This window comes from Camelus bactrianus, chromosome 3 (assembly GCF_048773025.1).
Source record: "Camelus bactrianus isolate YW-2024 breed Bactrian camel chromosome 3, ASM4877302v1, whole genome shotgun sequence".
NCBI lineage: Eukaryota > Metazoa > Chordata > Mammalia > Artiodactyla > Camelidae > Camelus > Camelus bactrianus.
In genome coordinates this window covers 27,459,816-27,484,109 of record NC_133541.1, presented here as the reverse complement: position 1 = coordinate 27,484,109, position 24,294 = coordinate 27,459,816, and the positions used below count along the sequence as shown (strand labels likewise).

Below are 24,294 nucleotides of genomic sequence, written 5' to 3'. Positions count from 1 at the left end.
ATGATGATGATGGCCCTTGTGATGATTAAATTATATTCCAAGTATTTCTGAAATAGATGTTTGTAATATTTATTTGCTAGATCATATACCCAAAAATTTCATGTAGTATTAAAAAGAAGAGGTCTAGTAAGGTATCTACATTCTGGTAATTTTAATTTTGCTTTACTGAAAAAAATCTGGTGTTGGAATAACAACAAAGTCAAGCTACCAAGTGATTAAAGTAAGAAAAAAAATTTTTTTTTTCTTTTTAAAGCTTTACACACTTATACTAATTGGTAAGATCTATGTGGAAAGATACCACACCTGTCCTATTTACTATTTTATCTTCATCGCCTAGCACAATGGCTACCATGTAGCAGATACTGAATAAATATTTATGTAAAATGAATAAATTAAGAGGAAAGCTTAAAGAACAGGATGTTCATTTTTCTTGCCTTATGGGCCTGGCCAATGCAACTTGTGCAGTAGCCCAAAGGGTCAAAATTGTAATTACACAAAAGTGGGCTTTTCATTAAAGAGGTCAAATTGAGTAAGTAGGGATCTTAGCAGCCAAAAACCTAAAACAGTTACTCTAACAATATTTGAGTGTGATAAAAACAAGTGAAATCTCTCTCTCTCGCTCTCTCCATCTATCAAATCTATCCCCAAAAGTGAGACTTTAGTAACTTAGCTTATTTAAAGGTATGCTTCGAGAACCTGCTATCAAGGCTTATAAGATATTGAGTATGGTGACACAATTAGACTTTATCCCTCATTGTGTTTATTCTCATAAAAAACTTCCCCTTCAATTTTGACTGCATACCTTATAATTAACATAGACTTAAAGAAACACACATTTAATACAGTCACTATTATTTACTAAAATGGTAATATTTAAAAATGTTGACTACATTAGGCATAAAATTCATAGAACATTTATTTTCTTAAAATAATAAGTTTGTTATGCTTACTGCTGTGTCATCAAAGAGGTTGAGTAAAGAAATTAGAAAGGCTCGTCTGTGCTGGCGGTTTCCACGGATCATGGAGTAAAGGTGTGAACACAAAGCACTAGAGGACTCATCTTGTCTGAAACCCCTTACAGGATCTTTTAGGCATGTGTTGATTGCCTGTTGCACCTGGTAAGACATCTTCATACCAGCCACCGCTTTCATCTGAAATCAATAAAAGCCTTATTTTTGCCATGGAAATTGAAAGTCAAATTAAAAATATAATTTTGAGCATTATACTACAAGGCTAACTTCATTATATGGTTTTATTTAAAATAATAAAAATCATAGAATCCAAGTGCTGGAAGGAACCTTGAAGATCATCTATTGCAAACTGCTCACTTCACAGAAGAAAAAAGGGAGACCCAGAGGAGCCATCACTGCTAAGATCATGCAATAGGAAACAGAACCCATGCGTCCCTGGATATTTAGTCCGGCACATGTGCTGGACTGTTATCTCCAGCTCAGTCGTAAGTTAGTGTGAAACAAGAATAGACACCTTGGCAGACAAACCTAGTAGCATGTTTAGAAGTGGATACTAAACAAAATATTTTATTCTAATACGAATGTGAACAGGACATTTGCCAAAGAAACATTATCAGAGAAAGATGTTTGAATTTAGGTTATACAATTAAAATATACATACATGAATGAATCCAGCATATTTTTTGTCTATTTCCACAAGCTGCTGATCAGCCTTGTTCCGCATAGCTGGTTCTGGGTCTGTGCCCATAGCAATTAAATATGGTACACACTGGAAATAAAAACAAAGAATTTGTAAGACATCACAGTAGTAAAAGCTCTATATATATCTTGACATACATTAAAACTTGCTGTGTATCTGGGCTACATGAATTTAGCTTTACAGGCCTTCCTATTAATGCCGTGTTTTAGTGTTCTTTTAAAAATTATTAATCTTCGCTTAGATTTAGTCTAATGCAAAAAAGCCTGGAGCATCAGCAAAACTACTGATGTGGTGAAATTTAAACAATTTCACTGTGAATTTAAGGTTCTTTAAAATGAACGGGCTTCCAGCCTAAAAATATCCATTTAAGATTTTGATATATACTACAAATGTACAATCCAATGATTTTTTCAAACCTGACTGAATTTTCTGAGTAAAGATAATATTGGAGAAAAAGCAATTTGTCCTCCATACTCAAAACTAGAAAAATATAATTTTTTTTCCATAAAGCTGACTTCAGATATGGCTTCAATGATCAGACAGTTGAATAGGTAGTTAATTTGGTAACAGCCATACTCATTGTACACTTATAAAGAAACACCACAACTATGTTTAGTAAATCTGAATCAGAGAGCAGTGAGGAAACCAGAAAAACAAGAACAATAACAAACGAACAAAAAACTTTGAAAAAGTAGACACGGCACCAACTGAAATGAGTCATCACAAATTAAATCCTGGAAAAAAGTCCATAAAAAAATACTATTAGCTTAACTTGCAAAATATGAAAATGAACTATATATCAGATAACATTGTATCAATGTTAAATTTCCTGAATGACTGCATTATGGTTTTGTTAGAGAATGTCTTTGTTCTTAAAAAATATATGCTGAAGTGTTTAGAGGTAAAAAAATCATGATATATGAAACCTACTATCAAATGATTCAGAAAAAAGTATATGAATGGAGAAAGAGAGAAAATTTGTGGCAAAATGTTAAATGGTGAATATAGGTGAAGACTATAAAGGAGTTTATTGCCCCACTCTTGAAATATTTTTTATTAGTGTGAAATTTGAAAGGGAAGTTTATAAGAAGATATAACAAAGGCACAACCAGCTCAGACCATTTAGAGTACCAGCAAAGAACCCTAAGTATCTAAAAAATTTGAGTCTCAACCAAGTACTGCCAAGTGATCTTGCTGATGACAACCGTGACTCATGAAGAACAGGCTAAATACTCGTTAGTGTGCTTTGTTTCAGGACACAGGGAGGAACACGGCATAATAACATACAGCATATTTTAGGGAAAGTTCCACAAAATACAGCCAAAGTAAAAATCTTAAAGGGCACAGGCTTTGGTTATCTAATAAATTCACTTCTGCAGCCTAGGGCACTCTCCTAAACACATGAGATGGTGTAAATACTACTATATCAGCATTAGCTGCCAATCCTCAGTAGTACTAATATGTCTTGAGTACATCATTTAGTCCACGCATCAGTGTTCTGAGGTGTTGGGCAGTTGATGTTACCTCCAGTTAAAGATGAACTGAGTTCAGATTACATAGTTTATTTTTCTGCAGACTAAAATCTACCCTGTGTTAACAGTTAGATTATTAACCCAGTTAACTTTCTTGACATTACATGCTGCTGGTTCTTAGGGATAAAAGTCAATATGAATTAAAATGAATCTATCATCTCTACTTAGAAGAAATAATTCTGAATACACATCCTACAGATATAAATTGGAAGTTTGTTTAATAGAGACAACATTATGAATATATGGGTATTTTGCAGTAATGATAACCTAAGAGACGGACTAAAACTTAGATTCTTAAGAGTTTGGGCCAAAAATAATAACCAAGAGGAATAAAGAACTACTTATTCTCTAATCATAATGTCTTCAAATAACAATAAATTTGGCTCTTTTAGTAACTACTGTTGCTATAAAACATACTTACTTGAACTGGATGAATAAGACCTTGGTTTAGAGTCAATGCAATGACATTTAGGGCAAAGTGGCGTACACTTGATTGGGTGTGAAAAAACGCCTCAAGCACCTGTTTGAGGTAAAGCTGCATGATGGAACTACTCATCCCTGAGGAAACATCACCCATTTCTTTTAAATCTTCCTGTTTTGCAACCTTCTTCCCTACAAAAGGAAGTACACATGTATATTAACTTTACTAAATGCACCAAATTAGGCCACAACCAAAAGCACAAAATGTTATAGCTGGTTCAATGATTCTTAATTTTTGTTGTTGTTATCTCTGTTAGAGACTCCTTTGAGGACCTGATGGAAACTGTAATCCCTCTCCCTCTGTCAAAATGTTAACATCAGCACATATATTACATTTTACAAACCGGAGTTTATGAAGGATTCTTATCTAACTGAACTCCTTCATGTAATAGATAAGGAAGTTCACAGATCTAGTTTAAAAAAGAGCCACAGAGTATGCTAACTGCAGCCACACAGTCAATTCTGAAAATGTGTTCTCACTTACAGTCTCGATCTGCCTGCTGCATACGTGTATCTTCTTCTTGTAGGTAGGTCTGGAGGTTTTTTAACACCTGTATTTTTAAATTTACTGAGGAGTTTTTATCAGACAAAATATTATTATATAGATTTTTCACCTCTTGTTCAAACATTAGACTTGGATGCTGAATAAAGGCAAATCCTAAAAAAGAGAGAAAAAAAACCTCTTGATATATTCATATTAAAATTAAATATAACATTTAGTGAAAATGTTGATAAATTATATATAAAAAGGTCCTTATTTCAAAAATTAAAGCTTAAAATGACTGGAAGAATATGCTGGTGGCCTTATCTAGAGAAGTATTAGAGCAGGTACTTCTTTCCCCATGAATTAAAAACAAGAAATTGCATTTCAAAGGGGAATTTCACACAAGAGGAAACCTTGAGGGAGCAGGGCCTAGTGGCTAGGGGAGTGGATTAGGAGTCAGGAGTCTTGGGTTCTATTCCTGGCTCCACCACTGACTTGTAGTGTGACCTTGGGTGAGTCAAATAATCTCTCTGTGCCTCAATTCTCCATCTGTAAAATGGGGACAATAATATTTACCACCCACCTACCTCAATGGGATGTTTTCAGGATTTAAGAGGTAATGTTTGCAAACATTTTTTAGATCCCTAGCAGAAGGTCCTACGTTGGTGTTGTTAAAATATATGTACATATATACAAATCCATCCATTTGATGAAACAGAATAATCCTAAAACAAAGTAAAGCTAAAAATATCTTCTATTTATTTCTCATGTCATTATAATGAAGTCACAATGCTGAATTCTATAATCACAAGTTAACAGCTACAAAATAATATTATCCACACTTATTTGTACAAAATGTTTATGTGAGATAAAATGAAGATCCTTGATGACAGCAAGTATTATTGATGCCAAATAACAAACTAAATTCAAAGCACAGAGTGATCATGCAACTAGCCCAAGGTCACACAGGGTAACTATGGCCCAGGCAAAATCTTTTGTTAACTGGCCTAGAGGCACTATTTTCTGGATAGTGTTGCTTCTTTAAGTTAAAATTCATACTATTTGTTCTCTGAATTAGATGTAACACTATTAGTTTTTGCCACTTTACATAACATTTGTCCAGATTGAATATTCAAAGGTACACATCTGACTTAATGGCAATCCTGCACCAATATAACTCACTAGTAAGTAGTATCTGTAATGTTTACTATCTTTGTTGTATGTAATTTCCTAAAAGGGATGAAGGAGGAATAAGGTATTAAGATTTAAATTTTTTTAAAGAAGTCAGTAAACATTTAATGAGGTTTGTGTAACTTAGAATCTTCCATTACTCATTTTTATTGAAATGACTGATATCAACAACTGTCCATGCATATTAAATTATAAACCTTGTTAATGCTATGAAAATAAAATTTCTAAATAAGTTATTAACCTTATTGAATAGCTTTACATGGATTTGAATGAAACAAAAACAAACAAAATAAAAATCTAGAGAGAGTGCTCTTCTAATTTTTTAAAAGTGCATTCAATTCAGGTACTTTAATGCTATCCTCATATTTCTCCCCTATTCCAGTCTCTTTCCAGATAAGCCACAAAGACCTAATTAACCTTCTGCAATGTATTTATTATATCAATGGTCCTGGAAAAATAATATAGGACAAGTATATATCCAAATTGTTCCTTTTGGGTTGATTAATTACCATGTACTTCTGTTACATAAATATCTGTATAGACTGCCTATTGTTTTGACTAGAAGAGGCAGCTGTAATGACAAAGCTTTGCAAAGAAAAAAATTTTTAAAATGTACAATAGCACAAAATTCTTCATCATCTTTCTTTATTAAATTGCTTTAAACAATGTTTTTATGAAACCCTATGAAGTAGAAGCAGAAGAAAGTATTATCAACTCTATCTTACTAATGAGGAAAATGATGAAAAGAGAAGTTACATGACTTGCTCAAAGTCACCCAGGAAGTCACTGGCTAAGCCAAGAATGGAGCCAGGTGTTTTAACCTCTAGTCTTAGATTCTATATAGAGTGAACAGAAACGTACTTAAATTAACCAACAGTTTAGACTCACAAAATTTAAAAACTTGCTCAACCTCTTAATAACTAAAAACTATGAAGAAATTTAAACTTAACCTACCCAGACCAATGATGGCTTTCGTTTGTACTTCTTCATCTGAATGCTTTGTAAAATACATCAATAATTCAAGTACTTTATCCTTTATGTTAACCTGAGGGGAAAAAAACACATCAAAGTATATAAAGAAGAGCAACTTAGATTAGTTTTCAACTATAAAGGAAAAAAAAAACACCTAAAAGCTAACAATGAAAATTCCCACATATGAACTTTACTAAAGAATAAATCATCAATACACTTATAAATCCCTAAGCTTCAGAACAATGGAATTCATTCAGAAAGTTAAAAAACAAAGTCAGCTGCTGTATAAACAGTGTGCCTATTATTACAAAGCTGGTAAAACCTGTAAACGTATCTTGGTACGGACCAGTAACAGTTCATGGATCAGAAACCAGGGTGAGGACCACGTTCTGAGCAGCACTGCTTCAGAGTTAAACCAGACTACTCTAACGTCTTCATCCTGGGTTATGACAGTCACTTTCAATTCACTGGGTCACACAGTCCTATGTTTTTCAGCATACTAAATAATTAATATTAGGATCTTTACCTTACTGTTGCCTTTAAAATCTTCCAGATCAAAATCAAAATGCCGACATAGTGCTCCAACAGTGAAAAGAGATCTAAGAAGCGCTGGTTTGTTTGTTAGAAGTGAAGTGTTATTTGGGTCCTCTTGGTGCTGACTTTTTAATTTCGAGATGGCACCTAATAAAATAAATAATATTTATTTATAATAAACCCTCTATTCTTAAATTGTGTTCAAAGAATTACTGCTTATGAATTGAAATTAAATTTTACTAATAGTTCTAAGTATTAAATGTCTAGAATTATAAGGGCATTCCATAGAGCCTAAAAGAATTAATCAAAGAAAAAAAGGATATTTAAATTTTATTTTTACACAGTAGGCAAAAACCTTACCAAATTTACTTATGAGCAGATAAATTTCTGAAGTAATCGTATTGGTTTAAGGGAATACTAAAGATACTAGAAAGTATTGTTTCTGAGAGAGAACCACCTCTTACAATCACATGTCTTTTAATTCCCTTGATGCTACCTTTTACCAGATGTTTTAAAAAGGAGCTAGACACACTGCAGGATCTAGCAGAATAATTTTAAAGCCCAGGCACTGAACTTACCATAGTATCTATTGAAGCAGGCCCACACAAATTTAAAATTTTGTGTCACTTTATTTACAACTGCCCCAAGACAGCTTACACAATGTTGTACTACCTAAAAAGAGAGAAAAAATGTTACTGTTTAGACAAAAGTTAAAGAAAAAGGTTAAAAACATATGGCAAAGTTATCATTCGTGACACATACTAATCAACACAGAGATGGTAAACTGAATGCTTACAGTCATGCCATATTTGATGATAAGCTTCATTAGATCTTCTTCAATAGTTGCAAGGAAAGTTTCACTTGGATGCTCCATCAGTGGTACAACCAACTCTAGGATTTTTGCAACATTGCAGATAACCATGAAATCATTTTGTGTCTGTAAGAATAAAATTAGTGCTTTATGAATATCAAAATCTGAAAAGAAACTATATACATCTTTATGTTTTGGGGTGTTTTAGTATTATAAAGTTTCAGTTAAAAAAAAAAAAAAGCTCAACATTATTAGAAAAGAGCTTTTATAAAGTACGAAAGGAAGAACACCAGACAGTGATAGGAAGTTGGATTCTAGCTCTGCCACTAACTTACCATGCGATCTTTGGGTCACTTAATTACAATGCTACAGTTACTCTTTTCTTTCCCTAAAATGCACCACAAGTCCATTCTGAAAAATGGTGTTTAAATATCAAGAGAGTACTTCACCAAGACAGGTACAGTTTTTAAGATTACTATTTTTCAAACTAGGGTATGTTTACCCAATAGTTCTCAATTAGGGTGACTTTGTCTCCCAAAGGATATTTGGCAATATATGGAGGCATTTCTGGTTGCTAAAACAGGGATGTGAGGGATACTACTAGCATCCAGTGAATAGAGACCAAGGATGTGGCCAAACATCCTACAATGCACAGAACAGTTCTTGACAACGAAGAATGAGGCCCTTAATATCAATAGTGCTGAGGATGAGAAGCCCTGTGTAAACCCTTTTAATGACAGATGAAAATGTACAATTCCAGAACTAGGTGTAAGGCTTCTTTATTTTAAAATTTAAAATATTTTATGAAAATGTTCTTAATCTTAAAGGTTTTAAAACTTTGATTAAAAAACTAAGCAGTTTTTTAAAAAACAGAGTATTAAAAAAATCAAAAGGTATTAAGGATTTATAATAAAAAGTCTTTCCTACCTCTGTCCTTCAATCACCCAGTTCCTCTGCCCGTAAGTAACCAAAATCAGTAATTTTTTTGGTGGACTAAGGCTTTCGACAAATGTTTTTAGCTAGCTAAGTTATCATTCCTTATTCTTAGCAACAGGTTATTGAAACTCATTTTGAATTCTTTGAGCTTATTGTTCCACTGGTTAAAACTTTCACACCTTCATTCATCCTTTCAGCACATCCAAAGGATAAAATAAAAAAATAGGTAAGTGAATACTTTTTTCCAAGTAACACAGAAATCCTGTTGTTCCCTGCCATCTCCCACTCCCACCTCCTTTAGGCAACAGGGAATGACAGTGCGTCTAGGGATAAATTAGTTTTTGTCAAGTAAAATAAATTCACTTGAGAATCACTGCTACTATTTTACTTTAAAAAAAAAAAGTAGTAAAATTTTTTGAAACTACTCAACATTACTGGCTTGAAAAATCAAGTAAAAGGAGTATCTTCAAATCTAGAAGAAAACTCTAAATAAAGATGGAAATCATGAAGGAAAAGAGACACAGAACAGAATATTTGAAATGAATATACATAAGATAGTTCAATATCTAAAACATTTAAAGAGTATTCAAAAAATAGGAAAAAAATTCACAATTGAAAACTAAAATGGGTAAATGATATGAACAGACAAATTACAGAAAATCAAGTCCAACTGGTCAACATCGTAAAAAAGATGCTAACCCTTCCTGGAAATCAGGGAAGGGAAACTGAAGCAACAATGAACTATTCCTTTACACCTGTTAGCCTGACAAAGAGTACAAAATACACAGATAGTCATGTACTGGTTTCCAAAGAGGCTATGAAACATGTCCACCAGCAATCTGGCAAGATCTATTTAAAAACAAAATCAAAACTAAAAAAAATTCCCTCAATCTGGCAAGTCAATTCCTCAGAATCTACCCCAAAGGAAAAAAAAAAAACAAAAACAAAACAGCACCAGTATTTAAAGGTATATGAATAGAAATGATTATTAAGGAATTGCTTGTAGTGGCTATCAGTAGGAAATAATGTAAATACCTGTCCAAATGGGAAATGGTTAAATAAATCATAGGACATCCATATGGATAATATGTAGCCATTCAAAAGGATTAGATAAATATGTATTATCAGATGATTTGAGATTAGTAAAAATGCCTAACAGATATGTATATAACAAGACCTGATTTTTAAAAAACCTGGTCAACCGTGTGTGGGCACGCGCATGTGCAAGTGTGTGTGCATATGTAGATGCAATTATAGAACCTGGATAAAGTATGCAAGGATATTCCAGATTGCTTATCCTGAGATGAGGAGGAACACAGATGGGGGTAGGAGACAAAAAATTTTTAAAAATTTAAAAAGGTGTCTATCAATATACAAGATGGTCTTATTTATATATAACCTTATATTAGTGTATACATAAAAATGTTTATATGCATAAAAATTGTACAAAATGTTTTCAAAGTAACCTTGCTTTCAAAAAATATTGACTGAAATGAGGACTACTTATACAAGTTCCACTAGAGTCCAGATTCTACAGGCAAACACATGTGGAGTTGAATTCTAGCTTTGGGACTGGTAAACTGTGTGAAACTATGCAAGATATTGATATTCTCTAAGCTTTCATTTCCTTACCTGTAAAACTGAGACATTAATAACGGTATCTACTTCACAATGTGAGACAATGCATGTAAAATTCTTCATAGTGCTTGGCACTGTGCTCTATAAATATTAGCTATTATCAGCCACAGATTACATATTAATTTATTTCTGGATCTAACATAAGCCCTAAAGATAGAATTGTATGTTGTTTCAGAAGTAATATATATTGTTTTTGATGTACTTATCTTCTGGTACATTTTTCAGTTCTTAAAATTTCTCAGGACATTCTGAGGTTTTTACTTAGAATTTGTTAATTTGGATCACCAAAAACCTGACCATAGCAGCAAAACAAATTTAGTAAACAGTTAAAATTAGCTCCTTAGGAATACAACAAGTAAAAAACTATTTACATTTTTAAGTTTTTAGAGTATTTTAAAATTTAGTGTTGTAATAAGCAAGTTAACTCACCACATTGTCATAATTTTTATATCTTTGTAATAAGCCACTTAACTCACCATACTATCATAAATTGCTGGGTTATTTTATTCAAGCAATGTTTAATCTTCATATTTGACTTTGGGAAAATACAATATGGGTAATATTAATTTAAAATAACAGCCTAACATTGCTGATGATCCTTGATTTTCCATATTCAGTATGTTGATATGTTATTAAAAAATAAATAAAATATATTAAGAACAAATGAAAAGCAAAATCAGAATCCAAAAGACAGTAAATTTCTCAGTGACAAGAACTCTGACTCATACACCTTTGAGGTCTTAACAATAGTTACAATATTTATTAAGCATTACCGAGGGTTTGGCTTGAGAAGCTTACAGAAAAATGGAGCTTGAACTTTATTTATAATACATCAGAAAAATGTTGTTTGTAGATAACTTGCCACAAATATTAAAACGTATATTTGAGTACATGACCCAGTTATCTGTCAGTGAAAATGACTGTCATCTGTCAGTGAAAATGAAGATGACACAATGTGAATTTTAAATTTAAAATATTTACTGCTTGATTTATGTAAGAAAGAAAAATAGGATTGTTCTATACTTACACTACATTTAGTGGTAAGATATGGTTGCATAGTCATGGCATGTTTAACCATGAGCTGGGGTCTTATTTTGCTGAATAAGAACAAAGTGGTTATGCAAGCTACCAATCTTCCAGAATTCACACCTTTATTGTCAGAGTCTGGAAAAACAAACAGAGAAATAAGACACTAAAATACGACAAGGCAGTGAATATTATACAGAATGTTATATAAATTATTCAATACTATCTCCTGAATAGATTCAGTACATGCCTCAATATAACAGATAAGCATTTCTTATGAAACTAGACTTCCTGTATTCCATTTTTCCTTTGTTATATAAATCACATATATTAAGGATAAAGGACAAAGAGGCTGCACTATGGAAGGCAAGTTTTATACTCAGGGGAGTAGGACTAAAATTAAAATGTAGAATTTTTAGAGATGGGCTTTTGGGAATAAACATGGTGTCGGTTATAACTAAAAATAGGTGGAAATGAGTATAGGAAAGATTCAGCTGAGGTGATACTGTGTTCAAGGGGACCAGGAAAAAAGAGATGCTGCTGTGGAAGAAGAATGTGAAAAGATGGGAGTGACAGATTAAGAAGTTGGACAAGTGCTACATTAGAAAGGTAAACAAAATGCTGTTCAGGTGAGAGGAAACTTGCTAGTTAGGATATAAAATGGTTCTTAGGGGTTTTTAGAGAAGGTTAGAAACTTTTTAACATTAAGTGACAACAGTATCACCCTTGAATCTAGGAATAGGGGAAAAGGGGGAAGTGGAACAGGAGATAAAAAGAAAAAGAGGAAACATGGAAAATAAAATAAACAAAAAAAACTGCATAAAAATATAAAGGATATCAACAATTTTCTTTAGTGCCATAAATGGTAACTCTGTAAGATGCAACTGGCTCTCAATTCTGAAAACTGATCAAGACTGACTATCGTTCCTCATTAGTGTACATTACGAGATAGGAAGTAATGTTAGTCTTGTGTGCTTTTAAGCAAAAGGTAACAATTATAACTTTTATAGTTTTATATAATTATTTATATTTTGATTAGTAACTTCAGCTTTATGACTGGTAAACAGTATGACAGATAATATACAATATTAAATATTTAAGGAATTTGTCAATTTAAAAAATATTAACAGCTTTCTAGGTCAAGATTAAGCACATTTTATATAATAATTATAAATGATATTGGGAATGTACTATAAGTCCTTTAAAAACATTTTTATAATAATGAAAACAATTTTATTTTGAGAGAAAATTTTACCTGATTTGAAAGATATTGAACCATTTTTAGATGGGTGCATTTAGCTAAATACATATTAGTCCCTGGACTTTTATTCCTCTTCATTATGACACCTAAAATCATATGCTATTGAAAGATATGTGGAAGAGATGAGACCTATGCTTTTTATACTGCTCTAGATAATATTAGTCAACCTTAACAATATAACCTAGGATTCAACATCAAACAAAAAACAGGTATCATTTAAAAGTGAAATAATTATGCTAAGCAGAGCTAGAGGCAAAATGAGAAATGTGCCCAAAGTATTTTAAAATATCTTATAAAATCAACTTAATGACCAATATATAAAATGTCTTACCAGCTAGAGATTCCTCATATTTAAGAATGTGCTCAACTAGGTTATCAACAAGTTGAGTACAAGCTTTCTTCACAGGTTTATATGAGGAATCCTCTTCGGACTTCAACAACTATACATGTGTATATATAAAAACAAAAATCCCAGTATAATTATTCATTAGACAATTATAATATAAATGCATTAGATGTGTCCATAAGTAATAAGCTTTTCAATCTGTCATTAACAATTTAATACTGAATAAGCAAATTAACAAATACAGAACAAATATTTTAAAATATCTTATAAACCAATCATTTATAAATACTTTCAAATAATTCTAGTATGAAGTATTTAAGTTGCTAGGTGTAGAATCTAAGGTAGAATATGAGAGAAATAAGAACAGTGACCTCTCCTTAAGAGTACCACTCAATACTAGTTGAATGATTTTAAAGAATTAGAATTCTATTCCTCATTATTTCCATTTCTTTAATGTCTCAAAAAAGTATATTATGGGTTCATTACAATTTAAAAATAATTGTAATTATATCTGAACTGTATTTTAAAATCTGCAATTATAAAACATAAGGCTAGATTTCTTCTGCTACCCTTTACCAAATTTTTATAAACAACATTAGAAAAGTGTTATGAATAATGACGTAAGGAAGAGAGACTATAGCCAAAAAATAAAAATCCAATCTTTCATAATCATAGATCAATGACAAACTCATCTAAGGTACATCTATTTTGCTAATAAAGATTAGCTAATACAATTCTGGGGATATTAAGCAACTTAAAATGCGTAATTTCTGTGAAGAGTTTCAGTGCTGTCCAATGAACTTCCTGTAATGATGGATATGTCCTATATCTGTGCTAATACTGTTGCCACAAGACACCTGCAGCTATTAAAACACCTGGTATGTGGCTAGTATGACTGAGGAACTAAAATTAAAAATAAAAACTCAAATTACTTTAAATGAAAAAACACATGTGGCTAATATGGGGCAGCACATGTTTAAACCTTCACAAGATGCATGGATGATTAAAACTGGAAGCAATTAGAATAACCTATCACACACATCTCCCCCCACACTTAACTTAAATCAAAGCAAGGTAACTTCAATTTACCCAGTTTCAGCTGTGAACAGCAAATTCTCCTTGTCCTGTATAACTCACTTCCTTAAGTAGCTATAAAAATCGTATGCTAGCCTGGTCTTTCTCAGGCAGGAGTAGAAAATAACCCCTCATCCCTGTTTTTTCTTTTTCCTCTTCAAAACAACAAGAATATGCAAAAGTGTTAAACATAAATTTTCATTCATGACACATCACCAAGGCTGGTATGTGACCTTTTAATTTATTTATTTTTAAGTATTAATGATGCACTATGAACCCGACTCAAGAACATTTCCAATAACTTATATTTCCCAATGTGCTCCTTTATTCTATCTTCCTGTTTCACTTTCAAGATACCACTTTTCAGGAATTTTACCATTTCTTTGCTTTAAAAAATTGTCTAACCTATATACTGTTTAATTTTACTGGATTTTCAACTTTCTCCTGGGATTTGCCTTTTTCACTCAATACGTCACTAACTATAACTGAGGTTACTGCACAGAACTGTATTTTACTCATTTTCACTGCTATACAACAGGCCAATGTGTCTATACTGCAATTCATTTATCTACTCTTCCGAAGACAGGTTAATTATAATTTTAGTGGCATAATCTTTCATGTCTCCTGGTGCACATATGCAAGATTCACCTGGGTGTACATAACTTGGAGGGGAACTGCTAAGTCGTAAGATATAATGTTCAACTTAATGAAATAATGCTAAATTTAAAAAATTTTGTTGCATTATTTTCTCAGTACCAGTATTTAAGAGATACTACTTAATCCATCCATCTTTTCTCTTTCGCTATCAGCTGACTTCTCAAGTTTTGCCAATCAAATGGGTATAAAATGCGGTCTTGATTTTGTTATTTCCCAGTATTACTAATGAAGCTGAATGCCTTTTATGCCATATTTGCTATATCCTCTATGAAATGCCTATTCATAACTTTCTCCTATTTTCCCACGGGGACTCTTGCCTTATATTGGTTTGTAAGAGATGAGTTCTTTATGTATTTTTAATAATGATCCTTTTTCAGCTATGTGTGTCAACTATCTTTCCCAGTTTGTGACTTGTGTTTTCCTGATTCATAAATGTTCTTCATTTTAATGCAGTGAAATTTATCAGTCTTCTCAAGTTAATGGTTTTTGTGACTTAAGAAATCCTTTCGTAAGAAAGGTCAAAATATATTCACACATATTTTCTTCTAAAAGTTTTTAAAGATTTCCTTTAATCTATATGGAGTTAATAGTTGAGTTTAAGAATTAAAAAAAAAAAGCCTTATGGATAGCCAATTGTTCCAGACCCATATAGTGAAAAGTACATGCTTTCCTCATTACCTGTGTTGCCACTTCTGTTTTATAGTAAGTATATCCTATACATGTAGAGGCTTATTTCTGGGCTCTCTATCCTGTTCCACTGGTCTGTTCAGTACCATACTATCTTAATTACTGCATCTTTAAAAATAAATTCTGATGTTTTGTTAAGGTAAGTCAGTGCTCCTGCATTTTCAGAAGTGACAGTTATTTTTAGCTCTTGGCTTTTCCAGATACAATCACCTTGACATGTTTAATAACTATTTCTTGCTTTTGATTTTGATGAGATCTCTTTTAACATCTTCCCATTTTGCATGTATTTCACTTTAGGTTTTATAGTTTATTCTCTGTCAGATTTTATTCCTAGTTTACTACAAGTTATTAAGGGTATTAAATTTTATCAAAGTTTTCTCCTGTGTCCTTTGAAATGATTACTTATTTTAAAAAATTCTATCCATCTTATTTTAATTAAAGTACAGTTACAATGTGTCAGTTTCTGGTGGTTCAGTATGTTTCATTCGTACATATACATACATATATTCCTTTTCATATTCTCTTTCATTATAGGTTACTAGAAGACATCGAATATAATTCCCTGCTATACAGAAGAAATTTGTTGCTTATCTTTTTCACATATAGTAGTTAATATCTACAAATCTCGAACTCCCAATTTATCCCTTCCCACCTGCTTTCCTCTCAGTAACCATAAGTTTGTTTCTTTCTGTAAGTCTGTTTGTTTTGTAGATAAGGTCCTTAGTGTCCTCATCTTCTTCTTCTTCTTTTTTTAAGATTCCACATATAAGTGATATCATATGATATTTTTCTTTCTCTTTTTAGCTTACTTCACTTAGAATGACAATCTCCAGGTCCATCTATGTTGCTGCAAATGGCATTATTTTTATTTTTATGGCCAAGTAGTATTCCTTTGTATAAATATACCACAACTTCCTTATTCAGTCCTCTGCTGATGGAAACTTAGGTTGTTTCCATGTCTTGGCTACTGTATATGCTACTGCTATGAGCATTGGGGTGCATGTATCTTTTCAAATTAGAGTTCTTACCAGACATATGCCCCGGAGTGGGATTGCTGAATCATATGCTAAGTCTACTTTTGGTATTTTGAGGAATCTCCACAATGGCTGCAGCAAACTACATTCCTCCCGGTAGTGTAGGAGGGTTGCCTTTTCTCCACACCCTCTCCAGCATTTATCATTTGTGGACTTTTTGATGATGGTCATTTCGATTGGTGTGAGGTGATATCTCATGGTAGTTTTGATTTGCATTTCTCTGATAATTAGTGATATTGAGCATTTTTTCATGTGCCTATTGGCCATTTGTATGTCTTCACTGGAGAAATGCTTGTTTAGGTCTTCTACCCATTTTTGCATTTTTTTTTTGTCATTAAGTTGTATGAGCTGTTTATATATTCTGGAAATTAAACTTTGTCACTTGCATTATTTGCAAATATTTTCTCCCATTCCATAGGTTATCATTTTGTTTGGCTTATGGTTTCCTTTGCTGTGCAGAAGCTTGTAAGTTTAATTAGGTCCCATTTGTTTATTTTTGCTTTTATTTCTATTGCCTGGGTAGACTGCCCTAGGAGAAACATTGCTAAGATTTATGTCAGAGAATGCTTTGCCTATGTTTTCTTCTAGAAGGTTTATCGTATCTCATCTTACATTTAAGTCTAAGCCATTTTGAGTTTATTTTTGTGTGTGATGTGAGTGTTCTAACTTCACTGATTTACATGCTGCTGTCCAGTTTTCCCAACACCACTTGCTGAACAGACTGTCTTTTCTCCATTGTATATTCTTGCCTCCTTTGTTGAAGATTAATTGACCATAAGCCTGTAGGTTTATTTCTGGACTCTCTATTCTGTTCCACTGATCCCTATGTCTGTTTTTGTGCCAGTACAATGCTATTTTGATTACTGTAGCTCTGTAGCATTGTCTTAAGTCTGGAAGGGTTACTCCTCCAGGTTCGTTCTTTATATTCAGTATTGCTTTGGCAATTCTAGGTTTTTTGTGATTCCATATAAATTTTAGATTATTTGTTCTAGTTCTGTGAAAAACGTCCTGGGTAATTTGATAGGGATCAAATTAAATTTGTAGACTGCTTTGGGTAGTATGGTCATTTTAACAATATTAATTCTTCCAATCCAAGAGCACAGGATATCTTCCCATTTCTTTAAGTCATCTTTTATTTCCTTAATCAATGTTTTGTAGTTTTCCGCATATAAGTTTTCACCTCCTTGGTCAGATTTATTCCTAAGTATTTTATTACTTTGAATGCAATTTTAAAAGGGATTGTTTCTTTACTTTCTTTTCCTGATATTTCACCGTTAGTGTAAAGAAATGCAACTGATTTCTGTATGTTAATCTTGTATCACCCTACATTGCTGAATTCTTTTATCAGCTCTAATAGTTTCTGCGTGGAGCTTTTAGGGTTACCTGTATCTAGTATCATGTCATCCGCATATAGTGATAATTTTACCTCTTCTCTTCCAGTTTGGATCCCTTTTATTTCTTTTTTCTTGCCTGAATGCTATGGCTAGGACTTTCAATACTATGTTGAATAGAAGTGGTGAGAGTGGGCTTCCTTGTCCTTCTCCAGATTTACGGAGAGAGCTTTCAACTTTTCACCACTGAGTATTATGCTGGCTGTGGGTTTGTCATAAATAGCTTTTATTATGTTGAGATATGTTCCCTCTATACCAACTGTGGTTAGAGTTTTTATTACAAATGGGTGTTGAACTTTATCAAATGCTTTTTCTGTATCTCTTGAGATGATCATGTGATTTTTGTTCCCATCTTATTTTTGATGGATTTCAAAGTAAATTGTAGACATCAATATACTCCCTCTTTCCTTGAGATAAAATTTACATGAAATGATATGTACAAATCTTCAGTGTACATTTGCCCAGTTCTGTTAAATGCATTCACCTATATAACTAAAACTCCCTACCAATATAAAGGACAGTGTTTCTCCATCTTTAGCTTGTATCAGAATCATCTAGAGATTCTGTTAAACTGTAGAATAATGGGCCCCAACTTCAGAGTTACTGATTAATAAAGTCCAGGGTAAAGCCTCAGAATTTCATTTCTATTAAGTTGCAAGTAATCTTGATAACTTTTAGAACTACTGATACAGATTATTGCTATCACCTTCTAAAAGTTCCCTCATGTTCCTTCTCAGTCAATCCCTGGCCCCCTGCAACCACTCTTCAGATTTTTTCCAAATTTTTTCCAATATAGATTAGTTTAGCCTCTCCTAGAGCCTCATAAAACTGGAATGAAAATATGTACTCTTTTGTGTAAGGCTTCTTTCACTCTGCATAATGTTTTTATTTGTTACCTATGTTGCTGTATGTATTAATACTCTGTTCATTTATGAAATGCTGTACTATTACATTGTACGGATTCATCAGGTTTTTTATCCATTCATTGGTTGATGGAGATAGAGACAGCATTTGATTGTAAACTCAGGCAGTAGAAACCAAGCTGCTCCTCAGTCCTTTGCTTAGAAATCTCCTCAAGCTAAATACCCTGTTTCATCGCTTGAAGGTCTACCTTTCACAAAACACTGGAACACACAATTCAGCTAAGTTCTTTGCTGTGTTATAATAAGGACTGTTTTTTCTCCATTGTCCAACAGCATGTTTTTCATCTGCATCTGAGACCTCATCAGAACAGCCTTTAACCATCCATATTTCTACCAACATTCTGTACATGATTATATGTATGCTGTAAAGAGAAGGAAGCTTTCCCTACAGCTCTCCTCTTTTCTTTCTGAGCCCTCACCGGAACTGCCTTTAAATGTCTCTTTGCAGCAGTATCAGTTTTTTCTAGCATGCATCTCAAAACTGTTCTGGAGTCTTCTAATTATCCAATTTCAAAGTCATCCCACATTTTAGGTGATTTACTTAAGCTGCACCCCACTGTTGGTACCAAATTCTTAGTCAGCTTGGGCTGCTTTAACAAATACCACAGACTTTAACAACACCAAACTGTACTGTCCTGCCTCAGGGGTATATTAACTCTCCAGTCACACATTGTAATTTATTTTACAGGGTCTAGATTACTTTTCCCTTTAACAAGATATCACACTGGCCCATTAAATTGATGACATCACGCTGACTACCTGTAGTAAGCAACAAGTAGAAACTATACTTATTGGTAAGACATGTGTGTCAGAGTGGGAAATAAATCCAACAAATTTTAGGGGTCTTCTACTTCAGAGAGATTCCTGGGGGCCTACTGGTGTGGGGCATGTTGAGATATCCCTTCTAAAAGAATAAGATGTTGCATTTGGCAAGCTCTACAACCAGAAAAGAGGCTCAATGCCTAGTGGGCTTCTTTGAATTTTGGAGGCAACAAATTCCTCATTTGGGTTTATCAGTCTGGCCCATTTACTGAGTGACCTGAGAAGCTGCCAGTGTTGAGTGGGACCCAGAACAGAAGGCAGGTCTGGAATAGGTCAAGGCTACTGTGCAAGCTACTCTGCAGCTTGGGCCATGTGATCTAGAAGACCCAGTGCTTGAAGTGTCAGTGGCAGGCAGGGATGCTGTTTGGAGCCTTTGGCCAGCCCCAAGAGGTGAACTGCAGTACAGGTCTTTAGGATTCTGGAGTCTGCCATCCTCCATGGATAACTAAACTCCTTTCGAGAAGAGCTCTTGGCATGCTACTGTGCCTTAGCAGATACTAAATGCCTAGCCACGGACCACCAAATTATCATGCATTCCATGTTGCTCATCATGAACTGAGTCCTATTTGGTCAAGCCTAAAGTTGTGTGTGCATAGCAGCACTCACTCTATCATCAAATGGAAGTGGTAAATATGTGACTGGGTCAGAGGAGGCCAAATGGCACAAGTTAGTAACATGAAGTGGCCAAAATGTCTATCGCCCCCACTTCTGCTATACTGCCTTTTTTCTCCCAGCCTGTACCTGTGGCCTTATGGGGAATTCTCTATGATCAGTTGACAGAGGAAGAGAAGACTTGGGTTTGATTTATAGATAGGTCTGCACAATATGCAGGTACCACCCAAAAGTGAATAGTTGCAACAATACATCCCCAAAGGACAGTGGTGAAGAGAAATTTTCTCACTGGGCAGAACTTCAAGCTGTGCATTTAGTTGTTCACTTTTGTTGGAAGAAGAAATGACCAGAGGTGTGATTATACACTGATTCATGGGTTAATGGCCAATGGTTTGGCTGGATGGTCAGGGACTTGGAAGGAAGGAACATGGCAGTGACAAGGAAATCCGGGGAAAGTTAGTGACAAGGCATGAGAATAGACATCTCTGAATGCATTAAAAAGTGAAGATACTTATGTTCCACATGAATCTTCACCAAAGGGTGACCTCAGCAGAAGGGGATTTTAATAATCAAGTGGATAGGTTGACTTGTTCTGCAGATAGCTGCTCTGAGGATATCAACTTCTTTCCCTAGCTACTCCTGTCACCACCCAATGGGCTCATGAACTAACTGTCCACGGTGGCAGGGGTGGAGGTCATGCAAAAGCTCAGCAACATGGACTTCTACTCACCAGGGCCGATCTGGCTATGGCCACGACTAAGTGCCCAACGTGCCAGCAGTAGAGATCAAAAATGAGTTCCTGACATGGAATGATTTCCTGGGTTATCAACCAGCTACCTGGTGACAGGCTGATTACACTGAACTGCTTCCATCATGGAAGGGGCAGCATTTTGTTCTTACTGGAATACATACTTACTCTGGACACAGATTACCTTTCCTGCATGCAATGCTTCTGCCAGAACTACCACCTGGGGACTTACAGAATACTTTATCCACTGTAACGGTATTCCATACAGCATTGCTTTTGATTAAGAAAATCACTTCATAGCAGAAGTGCAGCAATGGGTCTATGCTCATGTTTACCATGCTCTACCCATCCTGATGCAGCTGACTTGATAGAAAGTGGACCAGTCTTTTAAAGACTCAGTTACAGCACCAGATAGGTGACAATATCTTGCATGGCGGTAGCAAGATTCTCCAGCAGGCCTTATGCTCTGAATCAGCATCCAATACACAGTGGTGTTCAGTCAACAGCCAGGTTTCATGGTCCAGGAATCAAGGGGTGGGAATGTGAGGGGCAGCACTCACCAAAGAACCATGACCACCTGAGGTGCTGGCTGAAGGCAAACGGAATGCAGATTCAGCAGTGGAAGAAGGTAGTTCTAAATACCAGCTGTGACCACAATAACAGTTACAGAAACAGGACTTTGTCATGAGTATTTCCTACTCATTTTGTCATGAATACATGTGTGTGTGTTTATGGGTGTGTGTTATATGTATGGAGGAGGGGGAGGGGGGCAGGGAGAAAGTGAGAAAATATTTTTGTTTTTTTCCCCTCTCTTAGCCCCTTACCATGTAACATAAAATGTATTGACTTCATATTATAGTATTTAAGGATTGTTAATCTGACATCATAGTACTTAAGTTATGGGATATCAAGAAGAGTAAACATCACTCAAGGACTTTTTCTTCTGGGAAAGAGGTTAGCGCCATTTTCCGTTGTATGCAGGATAGGTAATCATGTTAAGTGGAATTATGACCTTGTTATTGTCATTATTTGAAGATTAAGTATGGTTTAAGGAGATGTATATGGGTATCAAGTTAACAAAAGATGGAATCATGATGGTTAGTTTTAAGTGTTAATTTGATCAGGCCAAGGGATGCTCAGTTATCTGGTCAAACATTATTTCTGGTTGTTGGTCAATGAGGGTGGTTCTAAATGAGATTAGCATTTGAATTTGTGGACAAAGCAGACTGCCCTCTCCAACATGGGTGGCATCAAACAATCAATTAAGGGCCTGAATAGAACAAAAGGCAGAGGAAGGAAGCATCCATTCTCTAACTACTTTAGCTGGGACACTGGTCTCCTCCTGCTTTCGGACTGGGATTTACACTATCAGCCTCCCTAGTTCAGGCCTAGGAACCAAACTACTGAACTACACACTAGTGGCTTCTCTGGGCCTCCAGTTTGCAGATAGCAGATTGTGGGATTTAAGAGTGCCATAATCACATGAGCCAATTCCTTATAATAAATCTTTTCCCTTCTCTCTCTTTCTCACTATCTTGTTCTGTTTCTCTGGAGAACCATAATTAATACATGTCCCTTTTGAGTTAATCCCTGGACCCCTGCAATAACCCTTCTGATTTTTTCCAGTACAGATTAGTTTTACCTCTCCTAGATCTTCATATAAATAGAATGAGAACACCGACTCTTCCGTGTAAGGCTTCCTTCACTCTGCATAATATTTTTATTAATCATATATGTTGCTGTATGTATCAGTCTGTTCCTTTTTGATGCGAAGCATTATCAAATTGTATGGATATATTAGTTTTCCTACTCATTCACTGGTTGATGGAAATAAGAACATTTGATATAAACTTCAACAAGGAGATCTTGTTTTGGATTACAAAGGCCAGGAACAGATGAAATATAGGTTTATGCAAGTTTTTTCATTGCCTGCATTTTCTCATAAACTAAGAAAGGGTCACAGTCTTAGATCATAAGCAATGAAATGAGTGGCACTATAAAATTAATTTAATTTTGTGCACCCATCATAGGCTATGACAGTAGTTTCAACTAATTGGACCACTTTTAAGAAACTTAAAAAGAAAATGTAAGGACCTTCATGATAGAACTTTTTCATTCACATACTACTGAAAAACCACAAAAAGCTATGAAATCATTAAAAGTTATAAAGGAAATGAATTACCACACATTTGAAAAATGAATATACGTATGTGTATACAAATATTTGACATACTAACAAAATATGTAGTCGGTGAATAGAGTTTGATGCATGTGTAAATTTGAAGATATGTCACGTAGTATTTCAAATTTCCCTAGGAAACCACATTCCATGAATTGGGAAGCACCAATCTATAAGGAAACTGACCCAACACAAAAATAATAAAAATGAGAAAAATCTGAAATTGGATGGAATGGAATGTGTACACAGGAACTCAACTGGAAATAGCTAAGTGTGCTTGCTAATTATTCTTGACTTACGAATATTCATTAATTCCAGTAGTCTATTCTTTGTATCCTTCCTAGCTTCTCTTAACATTTATGCACAATGTTATTACAATTACTAAGAGTGGTTATATCTCTGACACATGTATTTAGATAAATATTTTTAGTGTTCTTTATTTCATTACACTAAACTTTGTTAGTCTAATGACTGTATCAAAAAGTCACAGAGTCATTTTGGTAAACTAAATAGTTGGCAGAAACTAAAGTAGGAAAGCAATGAATAGGAAGAATGGGTTGAATGGACAACTAGAGAGTAAAGTTACAAAAAATATAAAACCACCGCTAAGAGGTTATAAATCTAGTGTTTTCTTTTTTACTTCTAACTTGCCCATAATACACAGGGATATTATCTTAGATTCTTTTTTATTAATACTAAATAATGACATTTCTGATAGCTACTCTTCTTACTTTTTATTATACATTTATTATAATTATCACATGAAATATGATTTGTAGAGCTTCTTAGAAATTATTATGTCCCCTTAGAAATAGCTGACATAAATAAAACTAAGATGGTCAAAAGGCTCTACAATACAGAACTAATTGTTTGATTTAGGAGGGAAAGGATGCCGCATATATCATGTAAAATTATAAAAATTATAAAATGGAAGATGACTGATAAAGAGAGTCCACGGTATTATAGAATGAATAACATAAGCAAACACCATGAGGGTGTTTAAAAAAGACACCTTAAATTTTTTAAAATAGCAACATGTTACTGCACATGACCAGAATGCTTTAAACTGTGGTTTAACGGCTGAAATTAAAAAGACTGACAATACCAACACTGGTGAGGGTGTGGAGCAAAGGAACATTGCTGGTGGAAATGCAAAATGGTTCAGCCATTTTGGAAAAACAGCTTGGCAGTTTCTCACTCCCCACATGACCCAGCAATCACATTCATAGGAATTCACCCAAGAGAAGTGAAAATGCACACCCCCACAAAAACTTGCCCACAACTA

The 24,294-nt window shown here is 34.1% G+C and overlaps 1 protein-coding gene across 5 annotated transcripts in view; it reads right to left on the bottom strand.

Annotated features, from left to right (window-relative positions):
• NIPBL (NIPBL cohesin loading factor) overlaps positions 1-24,294 on the bottom strand; it is a 175,427-nt gene that overhangs the window by 9,164 nt on the left and 141,969 nt on the right. For all 5 annotated transcript variants that reach the window (XM_074357167.1, XM_074357180.1, XM_074357187.1 and 2 more), the window contains 10 exons: positions 12,868-12,976; positions 11,277-11,413; positions 7,661-7,801; positions 7,443-7,536; positions 6,857-7,011; positions 6,313-6,403; positions 4,168-4,341; positions 3,625-3,815; positions 1,633-1,740; positions 951-1,151 (listed from right to left, as the gene is read on the bottom strand). In XM_074357167.1, coding sequence (XP_074213268.1) covers positions 951-1,151; positions 1,633-1,740; positions 3,625-3,815; positions 4,168-4,341; positions 6,313-6,403; positions 6,857-7,011; positions 7,443-7,536; positions 7,661-7,801; positions 11,277-11,413; positions 12,868-12,976 — 1,401 coding nt within the window. The remainder of the gene's footprint in view (positions 1-950; positions 1,152-1,632; positions 1,741-3,624; positions 3,816-4,167; positions 4,342-6,312; positions 6,404-6,856; positions 7,012-7,442; positions 7,537-7,660; positions 7,802-11,276; positions 11,414-12,867; positions 12,977-24,294) is intronic.